Below are 20356 nucleotides of genomic sequence, written 5' to 3' on the forward strand. Positions count from 1 at the left end.
TTCCTGAGGCGATTCTGTTTCCATCTAGAGTGTAGGTACAGTTCAATACTTGAACTAGCAGGAGTAGGGCGTCAGTTGGTTGGGCTTGGTCAGGCCTAACTGGGCTTGACGAATTTCACAACTGCATCATGACCACCCATTTAATTAATAAGGCTTACGATGGGTAAGGATAGTCCTATTTATAATCAGTTGGTTGATCTCAGATTAAACGGGCTTTAGACTTGTAACTAGGCAGTTTAACTCTAAATGGGGTGTGCCTAAAATTGGTCTTTAAAGTAAAAGAATACTAATGAAATGGGGTTTAGACGGCCCTTAAAAAGTCCTTAGAATGTCCTATTAAGTTAAGAACTTCAAAATATAGTAGGATTACTAATCTTTAAAATGTAATCTTTCCTCTTTTGTAGGTGTTTTTTTTTTTTGTTTCGCGAGTGTAAGAGTAATTTGTATCTCATGAATTGGGGTAAGGTGGGTTATGTCTCCCATTTGTTTCTTAATTATTTTGTTTTTCTTATTTAATAAAACTTTTTCAATTAATTTTCAGATTAAAAAAATAAATAAATAAATAAGGACTTCCAAATGTTTTAAAAACCTTAATTTCATACTTTTTGACTTTTAGTGGTGGAAGGCAAGAATATATTGAACAAGGGCGTCAAGTGTCAATCAGTCGAACTTAGTTGGGTGAAATGGGTCATCCTTAGTCTGTTAGTCAAAATCGTATTCAGTAGGTTTTTTTTTTTGAAATGAAAAAGAAACCACTAACCGAAAAAGTTACATACATCCGTCCCGATCATCTATGTACAATCTTTCCCTTCTAGACATCGAGTGGTAAGCCCATCTATCTTGCAAAAGAATCAACTCTTGAGATGGTTTAAAACAGAAGTTTAAATGTTGCCAATGTTTATGTACAGCCAAAAAAATAGGAGCCACACTTAGTGGCCAAAAAGTGGAGGAAAGATCAAAAGTTAGTTTTGTCATAAAAGAATTGTTACTCCAGACTTCCATCACTTCCCATTTCCTCTCTGAAGCCTCCTTGAGTCCCAATAGTACCACCCTTGTGCATTCCTAAAAAATGTCTCATGTCATTATGTAGTCAGCCATTAATAAATTACATTGGCCATGGGAAATAAAGCAAACAGCCCATCCAGTCATGGTTTTTTCATTTTTAATATCGCAGATCATGATTGGTTGGTTGAGAAGTGAAGGGTTTTCCACCCTTAAACCAAGGTGTGTAGACAATAACAATAAACAATCTAATAAAAAAAAATCCAAGCCAAAATTTATAAATATATCCCAAGCATGTCTAAGGAAATTAAAGTCTCAAGAAAACAAAAAAACACACAAAAACACCAAGCGATTTTACGTGGAAAAACCCTCTTGAAAAGAGGAAAAAAATCACAGGGCAAACCTTACACCAATCCACTATAAAGGAAATGAGAGTACAAAAGTTACGCACAATTGTTTCTTCTAAACTTGAGATTTCATAAGCAATTGGAGACAATACAAAAAGGATTACCTCACAAGAAGCCAAACCAATCTCTCCTACAAAACCAGATCTCACAAAGACTTCTTACTTTGATGAGAGATCCAACTTGTAGTAAATAAACCAAAGCTTCAAGGTTAATCCCAAACACCCCTCGTCTCTCTAGCTCCTCCTTCTTCTTCTGCCCTTTTTCTTTTTCTCTCCCTTTCTTTTTCAGCTCTTCCTCATGGCTGAGCTACAGAACACTCCAAAAAAGAAAAAAAAAAGGCAAAAAGAAAACCTTTTAACGTTTCAGCTTCCAACCAACTCCACCCCTTATTAAATGGAGTTCCAACGTTCAACATGGGCTGGACAAATGGGGCTGAGCCCCACCAACAATCTCCCCCTACAGCCCATGAGAGGAGATCAACCACACGACTCCTCACTTGGAGTCCATCCCAACCAAGGCTTTGCAAAGCTCAAGCTTCTCCTTGCGAACACCTTTGGTCATCATATCTAAAGGATTCTTCTCAGTATGAATCTTCTTGAGTCTTAGCAACTGTTTTTCCACAACTTCTCGTAACCAATGATATCTCACATCAATATGCTTTGTGTGAGAATGATACATTGCATTCTTGCTCAAGACCATAGCACTCTGACTATCATAGAATACTACGTAATCTTCTTGCTTCAAACCCAAGTCACCAAGGAAACACTTCATCCACAACATCTCTTTTCCTGCTTCTGTAGCAGCAATATACTCAACTTTGGTTGTAGATAAGGCAACACACTTTTGCAATCTGGACTACCATGACATACCTCCCCCCGCAAAGGTAAACAAAATCCCTGATGTAGATTTTCTTCCATCAAGATCACCTGCCATATCTGCATCAATAAAACCTTCCAAAACTGGTTTGGAACCTCCAAAACTCAAACACAACTTGGAACTACCCCTCAAATACCTGAAGATCCACTTCACTACTTCTCAGTGTTTTCTACCAGGATTAGCCAAAAATCTGCTCACAACACCAACTGCATGGGCAATATCTTGACGTGTGCAAACCATTGCATACATTAAACTCCCAATTGCAGATGAGTAAGGAACATATGTCATCTCTTCTTTTTCTTCTTTAGTGGAGGGACAAATCTTCTTACTCAACTTGAAGTGACTTGCAAGAGGTGTGCTAACTGGTTTAGCACCTTTCATGTTAAACCTCTCAAGAACCCGCTCAACATATTGATCTTATGACAACCACAACTTCTTTGCTTTCCTGTCACAAACAATCTGTATTCCCAAAATTTGTCTTGCTGAGCCTAAATTTTTCATGTCAAATGACTTGAACAGTTCACCTTTCAACTTGTCAATCATTTTACAGTCTTGTCCAACAATTAGCATATGATCAACATAAAGCAGAAGAATAATAAAGTTGCCATCAAAAAAATTTCTGAAATAAACACAATGATCTGCATTTGTCCTTATATAACTATGATCCATCATGAATGAATCAAATTTCTTGTACCAGTGCCTGGGTGCCTGTTTCAAACCATACAAGCTTTTCTTCAACCTGCAAACCATGTGTTCTTTCCCTTTCACTTCAAAACCTTTTGGCTGAACCATATATATTTCTTCCTCCAAATTACCATGAAAAATGCAGTTTTTACATCCAACTACTCAATCTCATGATCCAAGTTTGCTGCTAAACCCAAGATAACTCGGATGGAACTCATCTTCACAACTGGAGAGAAGATCTCATCAAAATCAATTCCTTGCTTTTGTCCAAAGCCTTTTACCACCAATCGAGCTTTGTACTTCACCAATTTTTCACCATCTTTCTTGCGTTTGAATACCCATTTATTTTTCAATGTTTTTCTCCCCTTAGGAAGCTCTACCAAATCATAGGTATTGTTCTTCTTCAAAGAACTCATCTCATCCTGCATTGCCTTGATCCAGTTGTCTTTCTCATTACAAGACTTTGCTTCTTGAAAATTTTCTGGCTCGCCCTCATCAACAAGAAAAATATACTCAGAGCTGGGATATTTGGTTGATGGTTGACACTCTCTTGTAGACCTTCTAACTTGAGGTTCTGAAATCTCTAGAGGAGGGGCCTGCTCCACATGCTCAACACCTTTTTCATTTTGTACAGCTTCATCACCAACTATGTCTGAACCATCATAATCATCATATTCTTCCTGTACCTCTCTCACATCTCTGACATTATTTGATGGAGAAGAGACAAGTAAGGGGTTAAGAGCACTCTGAGCCTTGATCCTAGGCTTTGCAGTTTTTTTAAAATCTTCCAAAGTCTCATTCTCATGGAAAACTACATCTCTGCTTCTAATGATTTTCTTCTTTTCTAGATCCCATAACCTGTAACCAAACTCATCACCTCCATAGCCAACAAACACACAAAGAACTACTTTATCATCAAGCTTTGTTCTCTGCTCCTTGGGCACATGTGCAAAAGCTTTGCAACCAAATACCTTTAAATGAGAGTATGAAACATCTTTACTCGTCCATTATTTCTCTGCAGTATCAAAACCCAAAGGTACTGATGGAGATCTGTTGATTAGGTGGCAAGCAGTACGAACAACTTCACTCCAAAATGGCTTAGGCAACTTAGCCATTCTTAACATGCATCTAACTCTTTCCACAATAGTGCGATTCATCCTCTCAGCCACACCATTATGTTGTGGGACCAGGAACAGTCTTCTCATGTCTAGTTCCATGCTCTGAACAATAGCTTTCAAATTGAATAGAAGTGTATTCACCTCCATTATCAGTTCGGAGACACTTCAATTGATTCCTTGTTTCTCTCTCCACCATGGCATGAAATCTTTGCAAATGTTGGAACACCTGGTCTTTTGTTTTAATAAAATAGACTCACACTTTTCGTGAAGCATCATCAATGAAAGTAACAAAATATCTATTGCCACCAAGTGACTCAACCTCAAGTGGACCACAAACATCAGAGTAAACCAAATCTAACATATTAGATTTTTTAACAGAAGATTTCTTAAATGATACTCTATGATGTTTGCTAAATAAATAATGATCACAAGAGTTCAATGACATACCTTTGGCAAATGGAATGAGAGACTTCTTTGCCAAAATTTGTAACCCCTTCTCACTCATGTGAGCCAGCCTCTTGTGCCATAAATTTGGTGAAGAATCATTTTCAACTGCATTCAACCCATTTGTACATATCTTCATGTATGTCTTATAAAGAGTGTGGCAGGCTTCTCCTCTAGCAAGCACTAGTGACCCTTTTGCAAGCTTACATCTTTCATTGCTAAAATGACTCTCATATCCAAGCCGATGCAAGGCATTAACAGAAATCAAGTTTAGGCAAATGTCTAAAACATGTCGCACATCCTTTAGAGTCAATGAACAACCAATGCTAGTCTGAAGACAAACATCACCAATTCCAATGATTCTTGAGTAGCTACTATTTTTCATCTTCATAGTCCCAAAGTCTCCTACTCTATAAGAAGTGAAAAATTCTTTAATAGGGGTGGCATGAAAGGATGCCGCTGAGTTAACTACCCACTTAACGTCATTGTCTGCAACATGGTTACATTCTTCTTCTTCAAAAGAAAGCACCACCACATCTTCAGAATCAGAAACAGTGGCTATAGTGTTCTTATCCTCTGAACTCTTTTGATTTTTTCACTTTTTATGTTCCTTCTTCAATTCTCAACAGTTTTTCTTCAAATGACCTATTTTACCACAATGATGACACTTTCTTTCTTCTCTAGATTTTGACTTGCCTCTAGATTTGTTGTGGTTCCTTGGTCCCTTACTCTTACTCCTTCCCCTGTTCTCTGTGACAAGAGCATATGTATTATCTAAACCCATGTCTTTTCTTCTAGTATCTTCATTAAACATGTTATCTTTCACAACGCTCAAAGATAATACACCTTCTGGAGCAGAATTGTTTAATGAAACAACCAAGGTCACCCAAGTGTCAGGCAAAGAGCTCAAAAGTAGTAATGCTTGCAGTTCATCACCCAATGTCATTTTTACTGCTGCCAATTGATTTATTAAGCTTTGAAATTCACTTAGGTGTTCTACAACTGAACACCCCTCTTTGAACTTCAAATTGACAAGTTTTCTGATCAAAAAAACTTATTTTGTGTAGTCTTCCTCTCATAGAGACTAAAATTTTTCCAAAGTGCCTGGGATAAAATACACAATCATTAATCTACTTTCTAATAGTACCAATGGTTTTCCTATTCATCCTGTCCCATTCTTTGTCAGTTTTACCATCTGGCTTGGCTTCGGCTCCCTCAATTGGATCATACAAGTCACTATAATAAAGAATGTTCTCCATCTTGGGCTTCCATATTGAGTAATTCGGACCAATAAGTTTAATCATTGTACCAGACAATTCTTCAATCCCAACACACACCAAATAGTTGAAATAAATCAACTAACAACCTTGCTCTGATACCACTTGAAGGGTTTTCCAACCTTAAACCAAGGTGTATATTGAGAAGACAATAACAATAAACGATCCAATAAAAAAAAATCCAAGCCAAAATTTGTAAATATATCCCAAGCACGTCTAAGGAAATTAAAGTCTCAAGAAAACAAAAAAACACACAAAAACACCAAACGATTTTACGTGGAAAAACCCTCTTGAAAAGAGGAAAAAAATTATGGGGCAAATCTTGCACCAATCCACTATAAAGAAAATGAGAGTACAAAGGTTACATTCAAGTGTTTCTTCTAAACTTGAGATTTCATAAGCAATTGGAGACAATACAAAAAGGATTACCTCACAAGAAGCCAAACCAATCGCTCTTACAAAACCAAATCTCACAAAGACTCCTTGCTTTGATGAGAGCTCCAACTTATAGTAAAGAAACCAAAGTTTCAAGGTCAATCCCAAACACCCCTCGTCTCTCTAGCTCCTCCTTCTTCTTCTTCCCTTTTTCTTTTTCATTCCCTTTCTTTTTCAGCTCTTCCTCACAGCTGAACTACAGAACACTCCAGAAAAAAAAACAAAAAAACAAAAAAAACAAAAAAAACAAAAAAAAACAAAAAACAAAAGGCAAAAAGAAAGCCTTTTAACGTTTCAACTCCCAACCAAATCCACCCCTTATTAAATGGGGTTCCAACGTTCAACATGGGCTGGACAAATGGGGTTGGGCCCCACCAACAAGAAGAGGAAATTTGATTAATTTGGTTGTTGGTGGAAAAAGAGATGTGCACCTCATCATAGTGATTTGGTGGGTTATATTGAGTAACCCACAACAATGTATGGTTCATGATTTGTTGGGGATTGAGTTTGGTTTTCTGAAATAGAATCTTATTTCTATAATACCATATAAAGTAGGAAAATATAATGAAAGTAGTGAAGAATCAGTTCAGGTCATCCCTTGACCGATGTAAGGTCTTAAAAAAGTATATTATTAAAGCTTGAAAAGAACATGCAGAAAGGTTAGAGGTTTGTAATCCCAGAGGGCTTGCAACCCAGATATGTTTTGTGATCTCGCAAGATAGGAGAAGATGCCAAGTCATTTCATGGTGGTTCCCGTAGAACGCATAGGAGTTGTCCACTGCTATCCATTTCCCAATCACATCTCTGGTCGGAAGTCCATCATGCATTAGCCTCCAAAAGAAAAACTTAAATTTGAGATGGATATGGAGTTTCCATAAGAATTGCCACCAGTGTGAGCATGGTGAAAAGCAAGTACACATATTTGATATTTCAGTCAGATTAGAAGGTGTAGAAATTAAAAAATTTGCCACTACCTTGGTAGTGAGAATTCCAGTTTTTGATAAATGGCACCTCCAACGGTCCGGGTGTGAAGAAATGGGTATATTCAAAATTGAAGAAGTGATCGACAAAGGAGTCGTTGAATTTAAGAGAGGGATATTCCATTATCGATCACACACAAATTCTGATACCTTTGTTTTCGAAGCGGTGACCCAAGGATTGATAATGGGAGGCAATGGTTTCATGAGAGGTGGAATCCATGGGTCCCACCAAAAGTCAGTCTGATTGTCATTACCTATTTCCTTTAAGACCATTTTAGAGAGGGTGGGAATAATATGCGCGATACTATTCCAAGGTGGTGAGCCCCTCTTTTTACAAGTGGATGGATGAAAGATGGATCGTTTTAGGAAGTACTTCGCTTTGAGTACTTTGGCCCAAAGTGATTGAAGTTCTGTTAAGAGTCTCCGTCCTAGTGTTAAGAGAAGGGCTCGATTATGAATATCCGATTTTCGAATACCCAAGCAACCCATGCCCTTTGGGCTGCAGATTTTATGCCAACCAATCAAATGAGTTTTATTTTTTGCAGAAAAATCACCATTTCAAAATCGTAAATTAATGGAGTCAAGTTTATTAGTGGTACATTTGGGAAAAAGAAACGAAGACATTAAGTAAGAGGGAATGGATGCCATAACTGACTGTAGAAGAACCGTCCTTCCTGCAAAAGACAAAGAGTTGGCTTTCCAAGTAGTTAATCTGACACGAACCCTATCAACGGTGGCTTTGAAATTTTTACTTCTAATTCTGGGGTGATACAAATTGGTACCCAAATAAATAATCAATGGGTCCATCGATTTTATACCAAGAATATTATTGATTCTAGCTCGGTCCGTGGGTGACACGTTAGAGCTAAAGGCATAGCAGCTTTTATCCAGATTTATGGTTAGTCCAGATGGGTCTAAAAAAATCCCCAGTATACCTTTAATGTTTGTTACATTAGCCACCGTGGCTCTACAAAAAATAAAGGTATCATCAGCATAGAGCAAATGGGAGATTTCAGGCACCCTTTTAGCCACCTTAATACCTTTGAAAAAATTCAAAAGGCAATAAGAGTGGAGGAGGAGCGAGAGGCCTTCCATGGCAATGATGAAGAGGAATGGGCTAAGGGGGCAACCTTGGCGAAGACCTCTCGAAGGTTCAAAAAAAAATTGAAAGCACTCCCGTTTAACTTAATAGAAAAAGTGGAAGAACCAATAATGTAACTTATCAAGTCACCCCATCTATTACTGAAGCCGAGAGAGTCAAGGATGCTTCTCAAAAGCCCCATTCAAGCTTGTTTGTCCTTTGTGGATTTAAGGTACTGAAAAATTTCCTGAGCCAGGATAATATTATCCGAAATTTGGCGTCCAGGGACAAATGCAGATTGATTGGGTGAGATGATTCTATTGAGAAACAGCTTTAGTCTGCAGGCTAATAATTTCAAAATAAACTTGCAAGTCACATTCTAGAGACTAAAAGGTTTGAAGTCGCCCACCCCAAAGGAATTTTCTTTTTTAGGGATGAGGCAAAGGGGTGTATGGTTTGAACCCGGAGGTAATGAAACAAATTGGAAGAAAGATGTAACAAAATGACAAACATCCCATGGAACCAAATGCCAAAATCTATGATAGAAAATGGCCTGGAAACCATCAGGATCCGAGGCCTTGTAGGCACCAATGGAAAAGACAACCGATTTAATTTCATCAAGAGAAGGGAAGGCCTCTAGAGAAGGGAGGTCGGCCTGAGAAATAATTGGTGGGAAAAGACACGAATGGGGTTGGGTCAATAGGATTGCATGTAATAAATTTTTTTTTGAAAAATTCCGTGAAAGCAGAAGCAATACCAACTGGCTCGCAAAAGTTTACACCCTCCACAGAAATGACCCTAGAGATCTTCTGTTTATGGGAGTTTGCTTTGGCAACAGAATGGAAATATTTAGTATTCCGGTCACCCTCAAAGAGATATAAAGTCTTGATTTTTGGAGCCAAAATCTCTCTCCCGCATCATGAACCCAAGAAAGCTGTGAATTAATCATGTCCAACTTCAAAGGGAAGTCATCCCTTGAGTCCTCGGAGGAAAGAAATTCATCAAAGAGGGAATTTTTTAGATTATTAATATTCCCAAAAATGTTAGAATTCCAGCAGGAAAGAAGACGGCTAATGCAGATCAGTTTTGTAGGGAGATTAGAGGTCGGGATAGAGGACCAGCTGGAATCGCAAAAAGACCCAAAATCAGGATGGATGTGCAGTCCAAGCATCTTGGAAATGGAACAGTTTCCGAGTCCGAGGTGGTGGAATTCCTGAAGAAAAATTGGGTTATGGTCTGAACCAGTGGAGGCCAGTTTTGAGAGAGAGAAGCAGAGGGAAAAAGAGAACACCAGTCAACATTGGCGTAGCATTTGTCTAGGGCTTCTTTGATTAGGTTTGGCTTGGCTTTGGCACTCACACCACTAACAACCAATCATAACTTGGCGGGGCTTGAGCCTATGTTTATTAATTGGGCTGGGCCGAGTCAGGCTTTAAATGGTCGTGGTACTCCTACATAGGAGGATTATGGCAATGCCTAATAGAATGGGTGTCAATGGGCGGTGGTTTTTAAAACCCCAACCCAACACAACCCCAGGTCAAGTCAAGACAGGTCAGGTCAGGTTGGGATATATCTCAGCCCCAGTCAAGCCCTATTGAATTTAGTCCAACTCAACCCGGCCCTGAATGACCCTGATTGGAAGAGATTGGTCTCCAATGACCTTGATCAAGGCTGAGATGGCCCTGATTGACAATGGGAGCCTCCGTATATTGCCATTGACCGTGGCCTATTCCGTTCCAAATCCCATTTTTTAAACCATGGATGTATCGAAGAGGATCCGATTAACTCTTTATAGGCAAGACTATGAAAATCAGTCCTTGGGCAAATAAGTCGCGACTGAACTTTTTCATTTTTTTTCCAAATCTGGGAGCACAGCCTAATGATTGTCAAAGCTTAAGTAGAGCTTCGATTAGCCCAACCCATATGGGTTTCGATTCTCAATTTCATAGGGCTCAGGCTCTGCTAGCTTGGTTAGAGCTTGTCTCAGCCTGATAAGTTCATTAATGCCGGAAGGTGATCAGACTTCCACGGTCCCCCTTAAAGCCTAAACAGAGAGGGATGAGATTCCAAGTATTTTTTTTCATATTTGGAGAAGACATCAATAGATTCCAAAGGAAAAAAGAGATTGTAACAGAGTTAAGGTACCATACAATGTTAATTTTGTTCAAATGGATTATAGTGTGTTGCACAGAAGCCCCAAGAACTACTACTCAATCATGAAAAGATGATGGAAACATGGAAAGAGTAGTAGTAGTAAAAGGTAAGTTTCAAACATTCTCTTTCATTCTGCAACGTACACTACCTACCTTTGTACTTCCACCTCACTCCTTTGCTTTTTCTGTGGCCGGCTTTGTGTTTTCCGGTGGGGTTGGTGGCGTTGGAACACCACCGTCTATGCAACTCTTACACCTCTTCTCCACCCATCCTTCTATGTCATCCCCACCACTTCCTTTAAAAAGACGTCCACCACAAACTCGAGCAAAGATTCCTGCAATGACGCCGGCGATTGTGATCACAGCTAAAACCACTATCAATGTCTCGATCGACCGTTGTGTTGAATGTCTGCATAACTCCACCACCGCCACAGGCGGCGCCGCTTCCCTTAATGGTGATTGCTCATTACCCAACTTTGACACTATACAACACATAAACATGCCCATTAGCATGGCGAGTGAACGCTACCCTCTCTCTCTCTCTCTCTTGTGATAGTTGGGGAAGTGAGGAGATGAGATTGAAACAGGGGGACATAAGAGAGACCAGAGAGAGAAAGTGAAGAACTGTTGTTATTCGAACGTTGGAGGCCGCCTCAAACAATGGATTTTGATTTTGGGAAGGCAAAGCTTAGATTGCCATTACCTTTATTTTATGTCTGTATGTTACGTCTCTGATGATTTCTCTTCCCAATTTGTCCTTTAGTAATGTCATGTAGGGCCATAGTGTTTTAGTTGTGGCTGTGAGTAAGGCTCAAGCCCCGATTGATGGATGTTTTGTAGCTTTCCCCACCTGTCATTGTACTGTGGGCACTTTTTGGGACTCTACCAAACACTATTGCTGGTTGTATGACCGTTGGCAAAGAGATTAGGGCTTTTTAAAAGTGATGTCACCTGATGACTGAACCTAGTGAGCCTGGCCCACCCATCATCCTATATGATTGGATTTTGGTTCATCATCAACTCTCATACCTTATTGTTTATGCACCATTGGCATTCATTAACATTATTACCCTTTTGGCACTTACTCAACATTATCCCATAGAGGTGAAGGTTTAGTCCCGACAACTTGAACCTGTTCCTGAACTCTAATAGAGCTTGGGCCAAGTGTTTTTTACCCTAAGAGTTGGTTTGAGTACCCTAGTTCAGGGTTGGGTCGAGTTTGGGCCCGACCCAACCCAACCTGAAATTTAATCTTGCATTTTTATAATAGAAATTAGGGTTCCAATCGATATTTTATTTTTCTATAATTTTTTAATATATGAGATATGAATAGTAAAAACATATCAATCAAAGTTAATCCAACCATTGTAGAAGTCAAGGTCAATCCAACCCAGCCCAACCCTGATAGGATCAATTAGGGCCAGGTTAGGTTGGGCCTAGGTTGAATTTTGAGGACCTACGGTTGGATTGGGTTAGGGTTTTAAGAAACCCGGCCCTATTTCACACCTATTATCCTAGTTAGGTTTCAACTCAACTCGAAACCAAATACTTTTGGGACAAAATTCGACATAGTTTTTTAAAACCTAGATATAGGTTTGTTGAGGCAAGAAATTACCCTAGACTAGTTCAACCCTGGTCTGTCCCTTCTAACTTTAGACTGTGTTTGGTAGCACAGAAAAGAAAAGAGAAGAAAAAAGTACAAAAATTTTATATATATATATATATTTTATTTTTTTTTTCTAAGAAATTTCTATTATGTTAGGTATGTCCTGAATCAATTTTTTTTTTTTTTTCAAAACTCATCTTGAGAATTGTGAAGTTGTTATGGTTTCAAACATAATTTTTTATTTTCTTGCTATTCCTTTCTTTTCTTGGCTACCAAACAAAACCTTAGTACCAGATGTTATGCTGGTATTCACAAAATTCGACATGTCGTGGGTTGGCTAATATTGTTCGAAGCTACCAATACAGGTGTAGTCGACAGACTAACACTTATGAAAAATACCAAAATATTGTCAAAACCAATAACATTTTCAATTCAACCCATGGTTTTGTTTCTTACCCTACTCGAAACTAGGACAATCCCTACTCGAAAATAGGAAAGGAAATTTTGGTTGAAATTTTCAACCAAGATTTAAAAGTATGGCCAAGACCTCTACTAATTAACAATAGCTGAATAGGTCACAGGATTTCAAACCATAATAATAAAACCAAATCAAACCAAATTAGATCAGCTCCCCTTCACTTCTTGATTGACCAATCATAGCGTGGTCACATCACCATTGGTGGATACTCCTCTCCACCTCCATCATGCGATAGGAAAACTGAACAAACTTAATACTATTAGATATCCGAATTCAAAATAAGCTCATCAGACCATATTCCGTTTCGATGTCATGTCCTGCCTTCCAAAATATGGATGTAGGACCAAAAACACCCTCCATTTCTAACAACTAGAGACTAACAAGATGATCCCAATAATTGGAGTCAAATCAGTAAAATTGTTTCGCCTTAGAGGGAAGCACCCGCACAAGCAGATGCTGAAGTGAGTGATAATGCCAGCGTAAGCAACACAAACATCTTTTAGAGAATCCAATGCCCCAAAAAAACTATATTTGAGTGAGTCTTAGATCAGACTGAAAGATGTAGTTGGCCGACTGAATCAGAATCACTGGTCCCAATTCCTACAGATTCAACACACTTCTTTGATCCGCTGATTAGATACAGAGCGATCTGAATCACCCTATCCATGCAATATGGCTATAAAAACCTGCATTGTGACTTCATGGTAATATCTGTTGTACTACATTCTCTCTCCTCTCTGATTCTCTATTCCATTCTGCTCCTCTGTGATTGCTCCTTCGAGCGAAGGGTGAAGTGCCTATCTGCCAAAGCTGATGATGTTGATGTTTTCAAATGTTTCGAGATATCGATAGCGGAGGTGGCTGTAGCATTACTAGAATGTCATTGTGCATGCAAATAAGAGACCACCACCCATCTCCCTCTCCCTCTCCCTCTCCCTCTCCCTCTCCCTCTCCCTCTCCCTCTCTAATATGTTCTTCTCACTTGTTCCCTCTCTGTCAACGGAATCATTCTCCCCCTTCCCAAATTAGAGGAACCATACATATACCCAACATCAAAGCAGAAACAAGTAACACTACATAACTTTAAAATAACTGAACCAAATTAAGAAGCATGAAAACTAGGATTATTCAAGATGAAATGAGTCGACAGAAATTCACCAAAGCAAGAGAACAAAGAAACAAGTTGCTCAGCAGAAAACAAAATATATAATCGGGTCATGCCGTCTAGAATAATAATTGTAATCTAGATCTAATTAGAAAGGAAAGGTGAGGGGGGGATGAAGAGAGACAAAATCATCCAGAAAAGGGACCTTCTGTGACACATCTACTCCAACTTGTCCTCTTCAAATGTGATTGCCTTTGCTGTAGGCTTTGTCAACAAATCTGTGTACTCCTGGAAAGGAGACTTTGTGAAGCGTGTCTCCCTCCAGAAATCAGGAGTCAGGAAACCATACGTCTTCAGAAGACAATCAAAAGTAGCCTACGCATACAAAAAACACATCCAATTAGGCATAGACTTTTTCTACCACATAAAAACATTACCAATATTTAGGGAAAACATGTCACGAAGCACTCTGCGCTGCCCAAACCCCCGCCCCCAAAAATAACATTTCTTTATTTATTTATTTTTTCTTTTTGGAGAAAACCTTAGTAAAAAATGTGATGCACAGACAGAGAGAGAAAGAGAAGGGCTTGGCCTAGCCTACTAGCACACAAGCCCACAGAACTCTCATTATTTGGTTAGAAAGATGAAGAAGACCGTAGCCTCAGTGAAGAACGTAGCCTCAGCCAGAGGATAACATCTAAGAAGCATAGAATATCTAGCTACCACATTTTATGCACTCTTGCTTTTAATCAAGAGTCGGTTACTTCATCCAACAAGAAACAAGAATATAGACCACTTTTCCAAACAGAGGAAGAATCTAATGAAATGGCAGTCATGGATGACAAAGGGATAGGTTAGAATGTAGGACCAATCACATGAAAACCTAACACCAGCCCAACCCACAAACAAGGCAGAAGGGACAGAAAAGAACTCGTATCATGTTAAGTGTGGCATGAAACAATGTACTGAAATCCCAATCACAAGTGATAATTTGCAGAGATTCTTTATTTTTTGAAAAGGGCCGGGGGTTGGAAGGGGTTTCAGATCAATCACATTTCTCTTTGTATAATACCATAGTTATAGTGGCTTCAAAACAATTTGAAAAGGTCAATTCTTAGTGGGCCACTAAATTTGACTAGTAGTCTATTCATGACGTTACCCAAATGCCAAACCATCGTGTCAATGTGGCAAAACATATAGTGGGAATGTGCAGGAACCTTTTCCCCTCTTTTACCCTTCTTTCTGTTTAGGGGTTTGCAACCAATAGACCTTTATAGGAGTCAACTCTGGCATAAATCAAACTCACCCAAAGCCTCCAAAGTTGCAGCCCAACAAGCAACCCATGCAATTTGAAGACCACTTAGGTATGAGTCTACACTAGAATAGGGGTTTGATGACAGGTAATAATCAAATGTGGCTATACAGTGGTGATTTTTCAAATCATAAATAATTATGAATTCAAAACACAATAGAATAGTCAGACTCAGAACAACTCAAATATTTAAAAAAGAAGCAATAAGCATAAGAATTAAATCCGATAATTATGAGTAAAAGCTCATATGAAATATTAATATATCATACATAAATAGAGAGGTTGCTCAAATCAGACTCAATTCAGGAATTCAAGAATCAAAATAATCAACAAGATCAGATCAGAGAGAGAAATTCTGGAACCCCAAACTGGACAGGAGATTAACTCATAATGGAAAGTTAAAAGTAGAAAATCAACCCAGAAAACTATTTAGGATATCAAAACTGATATGAAAAAAAATCAACACATAAAATTATTTAAGATATCAGAACTGGTTTGAAAAAACAAACTTAGAAATGAGTTCAGTCAATTCAGCAGATTGACAATGAAAAATATTTCATAAAAAAGAAAAAAAGAAAAAAAGAAAAAATAGAAACAGTAATTGAATAACTAAAACCTATTCGGTTTAATTATTGACATAAGCATAGGAAAAATGAGGAAAGCACAGCATCCAATTCCAAGGTCTTTGAAAGTTTATCAATCAACCCCTAAGTGATAAACCTTATGTCCAAGTATAAACCAATAATCAATTGTAGAATTAGATAGAACTATTTCACTTCTTCAAAGGACCTCCTAATCACATAGGACTCAATCCTAGCTGCTTTCTACTTAACAAACATTACTGAAAATAAATTAGTAACCCACTAAGAAAGGCCTAACTACTTAAAATGTAAAGTCATAAGAACTCAAATAAACTCAAAACAGATAAAAAAAAAGTGCCAAGCTGGCCCTCTTAGCACAGGATGTTGCCATCCCAAGCAATTAGCATGGAGTCATATGATAGAGAACTTTTAATGTCCCTGGACACCAAGACAATGGTTCGAATATAAAGAATGAGTTGACCAAATCCATTGAACACTTTCAAAACATGCTTCATATAGCTACAATTTTTGGTAATTCATTGGACTTGCCAGCTGAATGGAGAAGGTTTAGGGCGTTTTGCCCAATGAGTTGCAAAAATTGGAAGGGAGCCAGGATCTAGGAAAAGAAAAAAATATTATCTATAACCCCAAGGTTCAATAATGAGTTAACAATCTGCAGTCTTTATCACGTGCAGCAGCTTCACTACAATTTTAGACTTCCTAAGGCCCATAAAAGACTAAGTGAATGACTGGTGTAACAGCAAAATACCTCATAGCATAATAGCACTACTACCAACTCGCAGCTAAGCAAAAGTTCTAACTTCAGAAGAATCATACAGAATGAGGTCGAATTAAATCACCAACATTACTGCTTGAGCAAGCTGTACATTGCTTCAAATTAGGTTTTAGCTTTAATCAACAGAAACAAACAAAACTGGAACTAAAAAAAGGTCAGAAGCTCCACCAGATTGAAGAAGGGTTTAGGATTTCATCTTGAATCCTATTTATTAGCACAAGATAAGATATGAGGTAAATGGATGGTTCTTCCTAGATCCTTTTGTCTGTAACTTGCACAGACCAAATGGTGAATACCGTACCTAAAAATTTAGAAGAATCAAAAACTTGAGCAAAACAAGGCAACCGACTGCTACTATATCCAAAAAAATTTATAGATTCGATATTACAATTTCTGCAAGCATGGCAATAGAAATCGCACCAATAATAAGAGACTAAAAATGAGACTTAAGCCATGACTTTCATATTTACAGAGTATAGTTCCGCCAGCAAATACATACTTCCCTTACAGAAAAAAGAGAGACTAGAAACTTAACCCCCCATGATCAATAAGCATTCGTGTGGTTTTCAATAATCACAGAAAAAACAATTTTTTTTTTATTATCAAACGTTCTCATTAATAATGATAACAAATAAAAATGAATCACAAAAACTATACCTACAAAGTCTACAGATCACATATCAGTAGAACATATATTATTCATCTACGGAGAATTAGGTTAATACAAACGTAAACTACGGAAATCAGTAACTCAGAAATGCATAAGCCAAAAGTAATCAGCAATCGACCCCATAAGATTAGATCTAAATATGAAAAAAAAACACAATACCTTGACGAAATTTCCCAGAGTTTTCGTTGACCCACGGGAAGAAGTGAACACATCTTCAATACCAGCGAACTGCAGAACCTTCTTAGGCACCCTAGCAGCGACAATACCAGCACCCCGTGGAGCAGGCACCATCCGAACAGTAACAGAGCCACACTTACCAGTAACCTTACAAGGGACGGTGTGTGGCTTTCCGATCTTATTACCCCAGTAACCCCTCCTAACTGGGATCACAGACAACTTCGCCAGAATGATAGATCCACGAATAGCAGTGGCAACCTCCTTGCTACACTTGACACCCAATCCGACATGGCCATTACCATCACCAACAACAACAAAGGCCTTAAAACGAGTTCTTTGACCTGCTCTGGTCTGTTTCTGAACAGGCATGATCTTCATAACCTCATCCTTGAGATTAGGTAAGAGGGTTTCCACAATCTGATGCTCCTTCACTGGAAGTGAGTGGAGGTAGATGTGTTCTAAACTTTTGATTCTTCCTTCTTTCACAAGTCGTCCTAGTTTGGTAACGGGTACCCACTTCTCCTCCTCCTCACGGCGACCACCACCACGGCGACCTCCGCGGCCACGTCCACGGTCTCCCCGACCACCGCCGCGGCCGAAACCACGGCCAAAGCCTCCTCGTTCCCCTCCTCTTTCCGCCATCGTTGCCTGCTAAGGTCTCTAGCTTTCGAAGGCTGCAGACAAATTGAGGTAAGTGAGGAAATGGAAGACCTCTATCGCAGAACTAGGGTTTTAATATACGCTTAAAAAGTTTGAAAACCTAATCTGCAATTGCTGCGTTAGGGTTGTGAAAAACCAGGCCAAGATAAGCTGGGCCAGGAAAAAACCACGCTTAAGAAATCACGGGCTACAGGTATCGAAGAGTTTTGGTGCATTTTGGTCATTTCGACGAAAATGAAGGAAAACTGTTGATTTAGCATCTTTTATGTTTGGCTTAAAACCTTCTCAGAGCACTCGAGTGTACATGCCCTCTTATTGTTGCCAACTGATCGTAGTGGATAAACATCCTCGGAGTTCCCTCCAGAGTCCAGACTCCCAGTAAGGTGACGAGAATCATTCTCATGACCATGGTTTTCAACACCGATATTGTATCCATCGTATTGCATTAGTATCCGTTGAGACCAATCTTTGATCCTTGATCGATTACCTATATCATTTCACGGTTAAATAGTAAAAAAATTGTACTTTCAAAAAAAAAAAAAGCAAGGGCAAAACCGATGTGCCGATCTAATCCAATTCAAATTGATATCGACAGATACCGATACCAATACTGATACAGTTCCCTAAATCCATGCTCGTGATTGATCCATACATATGGAATCCACCCAAGGAGAAACCCTATGGTGGATTCCATCTATGTGAATCAAATCATACAAGAATGATTCTCATATGAGAACCTGATCCACTCTCGTCAAAAGCTTATGAAATCCAAACTGACAATTTAAAATCGAATTGAAGTAGATTGATTAGGTGGTTTCAAAAGTTGGAATCTTTTGATTCGATTCGATTTTGGTTTCGTAATTAAAATCGTTAAACTAAATTGAATTATCTATTTCTCAAATTGAATAAAGAATTGGATAAAATTACATTCTTTTATGTTTTTTCAATCGATGTGAATTATAAATTTTATTCATTTTTTATGTTTGACAAAAGTTGGTGAAAAAAGTTTGCTCAAACACCTAAAATATGACCAAAACTTAATATGAAACTGAATTGAATTTGAATCAAGAACCCAATATATATGAAACTGAATAAAACCGAATCAAGTCGATTTGATTTTGATTTCTAAAATGTGTTTTTATTTTTAGTTCGATTTGATTTTGATTTCTACATTTTGCATCTTGAACCATTCGGAATAACCAAAATCGAATCGATTAACACCCATTATCCCAAGACAAGCTTGGGAGTCTTACGGTGAAGCAATAGCTTAGCAGCTCAGTTCCATGGCAAGTGCAAGCTTCTAATCGTCCAGAATTAGTGGCCCCTAACCTCAATTCTGGTCGATCCGGCTCGTCCGATTCTTATAAGGGAGAACTCTAGATACCAAGAATGCAAGAAATACCTATTAAAGGGTCAATCCAGGCCACCCATCCAGTTGCATGCAAATGAGAAAATCGACTCCTAACCTTGCAATGATCCAACTTGACCACTGGTTCTGCAAGTAAAAGAAGTTCTAAAATCACAGGTTCAGAGTGAAGTGGGAGTATTCTATGAAAAGATTTCTGAAGAACAATTCACATGACCAAAATTTTTTTGAATTTGCTAATTTTTTATTATTATTATTATTATTTTTTTGGTGAGAGAATCTCATAGATTTTTCTACCAAAAAAAAAAAAGATAGTATAGTTTAAGTATAATAACAAGTATGACAACAAATAGATTCGATTTGAGAGTTAGAATCAATATAGCCCACCCTATTTAGGTGAATTTTTATCTGTTTAAACGGTTTTTTTTTTTTTTTGAATCAGATCCTTGTGAGCTGACCAATTAAATTGGTATAAAACTAAGGGCCCATTGATAACGTTTTTGCCGTTTTTGTTTCAAGAAACGGCAGAAATATAAATTTTCGTTTTCAGAAACAGAAACGGAATTGAAGGTATTTGATAAGTCATGTTTCTAGAAGTCGATAGAAACCAGTGAAAGAATAACCATGAGTTATTTCCAGAAACGGCGAAACAAGTTCCTGTGTTGTTTCTTGAACCATAAATAGGTAGAAATTTCAATTTCTTTTTTTGAAAACAAGTGAAACGAAACAGTTTTATCAAACATTTTTGTTCCGTTTCTGGACACAGAAATGGCAAAAACACGTTTCTTGAAACGCTATCAAACAGGACCTAAGTTGTAATAATAATTGGCAATGGTTTCCTACATGAGTAGTCATGGAAGGGCACCTAGTCCTGCCAATGTCGTAACGTCAAAGGTCTACCAAAGCTAAAATTTCTTGAATAGGTAGACCCAAGGAGGATTGGGTTGCTGTAGCTACAGGGCGTGTAGCACAGATCTAAGGGCTGGGGGCCCTCAAACACAGCGCAAGGTGCTCCCAGCCCTTGGATCTGCGCTGCAAGGCATATAATGCCACAGGGGATCTGGTTCTCGCCAAGGAACCTCACTAATGTTAGTTTTTGACCAACAAAGTTGAACACATGGATCATTCACACAACACCCCCCCCCCCC

At 38.4% G+C, this 20356-nt stretch overlaps 1 protein-coding gene across 1 annotated transcript; it reads right to left on the bottom strand.

Annotated features, from left to right (window-relative positions):
• Window positions 1-13643: 13643 nt before the first annotated feature.
• LOC122071578 (40S ribosomal protein S2-3-like) lies at window positions 13644-17899 on the bottom strand. Its single transcript, XM_042635959.1, has 2 exons — window positions 17165-17899; window positions 13644-14021 (listed from the first exon to the last, which is right to left on the bottom strand). Exons 1-2 carry the CDS (start codon window positions 17822-17824, stop codon window positions 13866-13868), a joined length of 816 nt encoding a protein of 271 aa, XP_042491893.1. The 5' UTR covers window positions 17825-17899; the 3' UTR covers window positions 13644-13865.
• Window positions 17900-20356: the final 2457 nt, after the last annotated feature.

The sequence above is a fragment of the Macadamia integrifolia genome, unplaced genomic scaffold (assembly GCF_013358625.1).
Source record: "Macadamia integrifolia cultivar HAES 741 unplaced genomic scaffold, SCU_Mint_v3 scaffold_270A, whole genome shotgun sequence".
Taxonomy (NCBI): domain Eukaryota; kingdom Viridiplantae; phylum Streptophyta; class Magnoliopsida; order Proteales; family Proteaceae; genus Macadamia; species Macadamia integrifolia.

Coding starts and splice junctions, on each gene's coding strand:
- LOC122071578 (XM_042635959.1), bottom strand. CDS start 17,824: ATGGCGGAAAGAGGAGGGGAACGAGGAGGCTTTGGCCGTGGTTTCGGC. Junction 14,022..17,164: donor CTCTGGGAAATTTCGTCAAG/GTATTGTGTTTT, acceptor TTGTATGCGTAG/GCTACTTTTGATTGTCTTCT.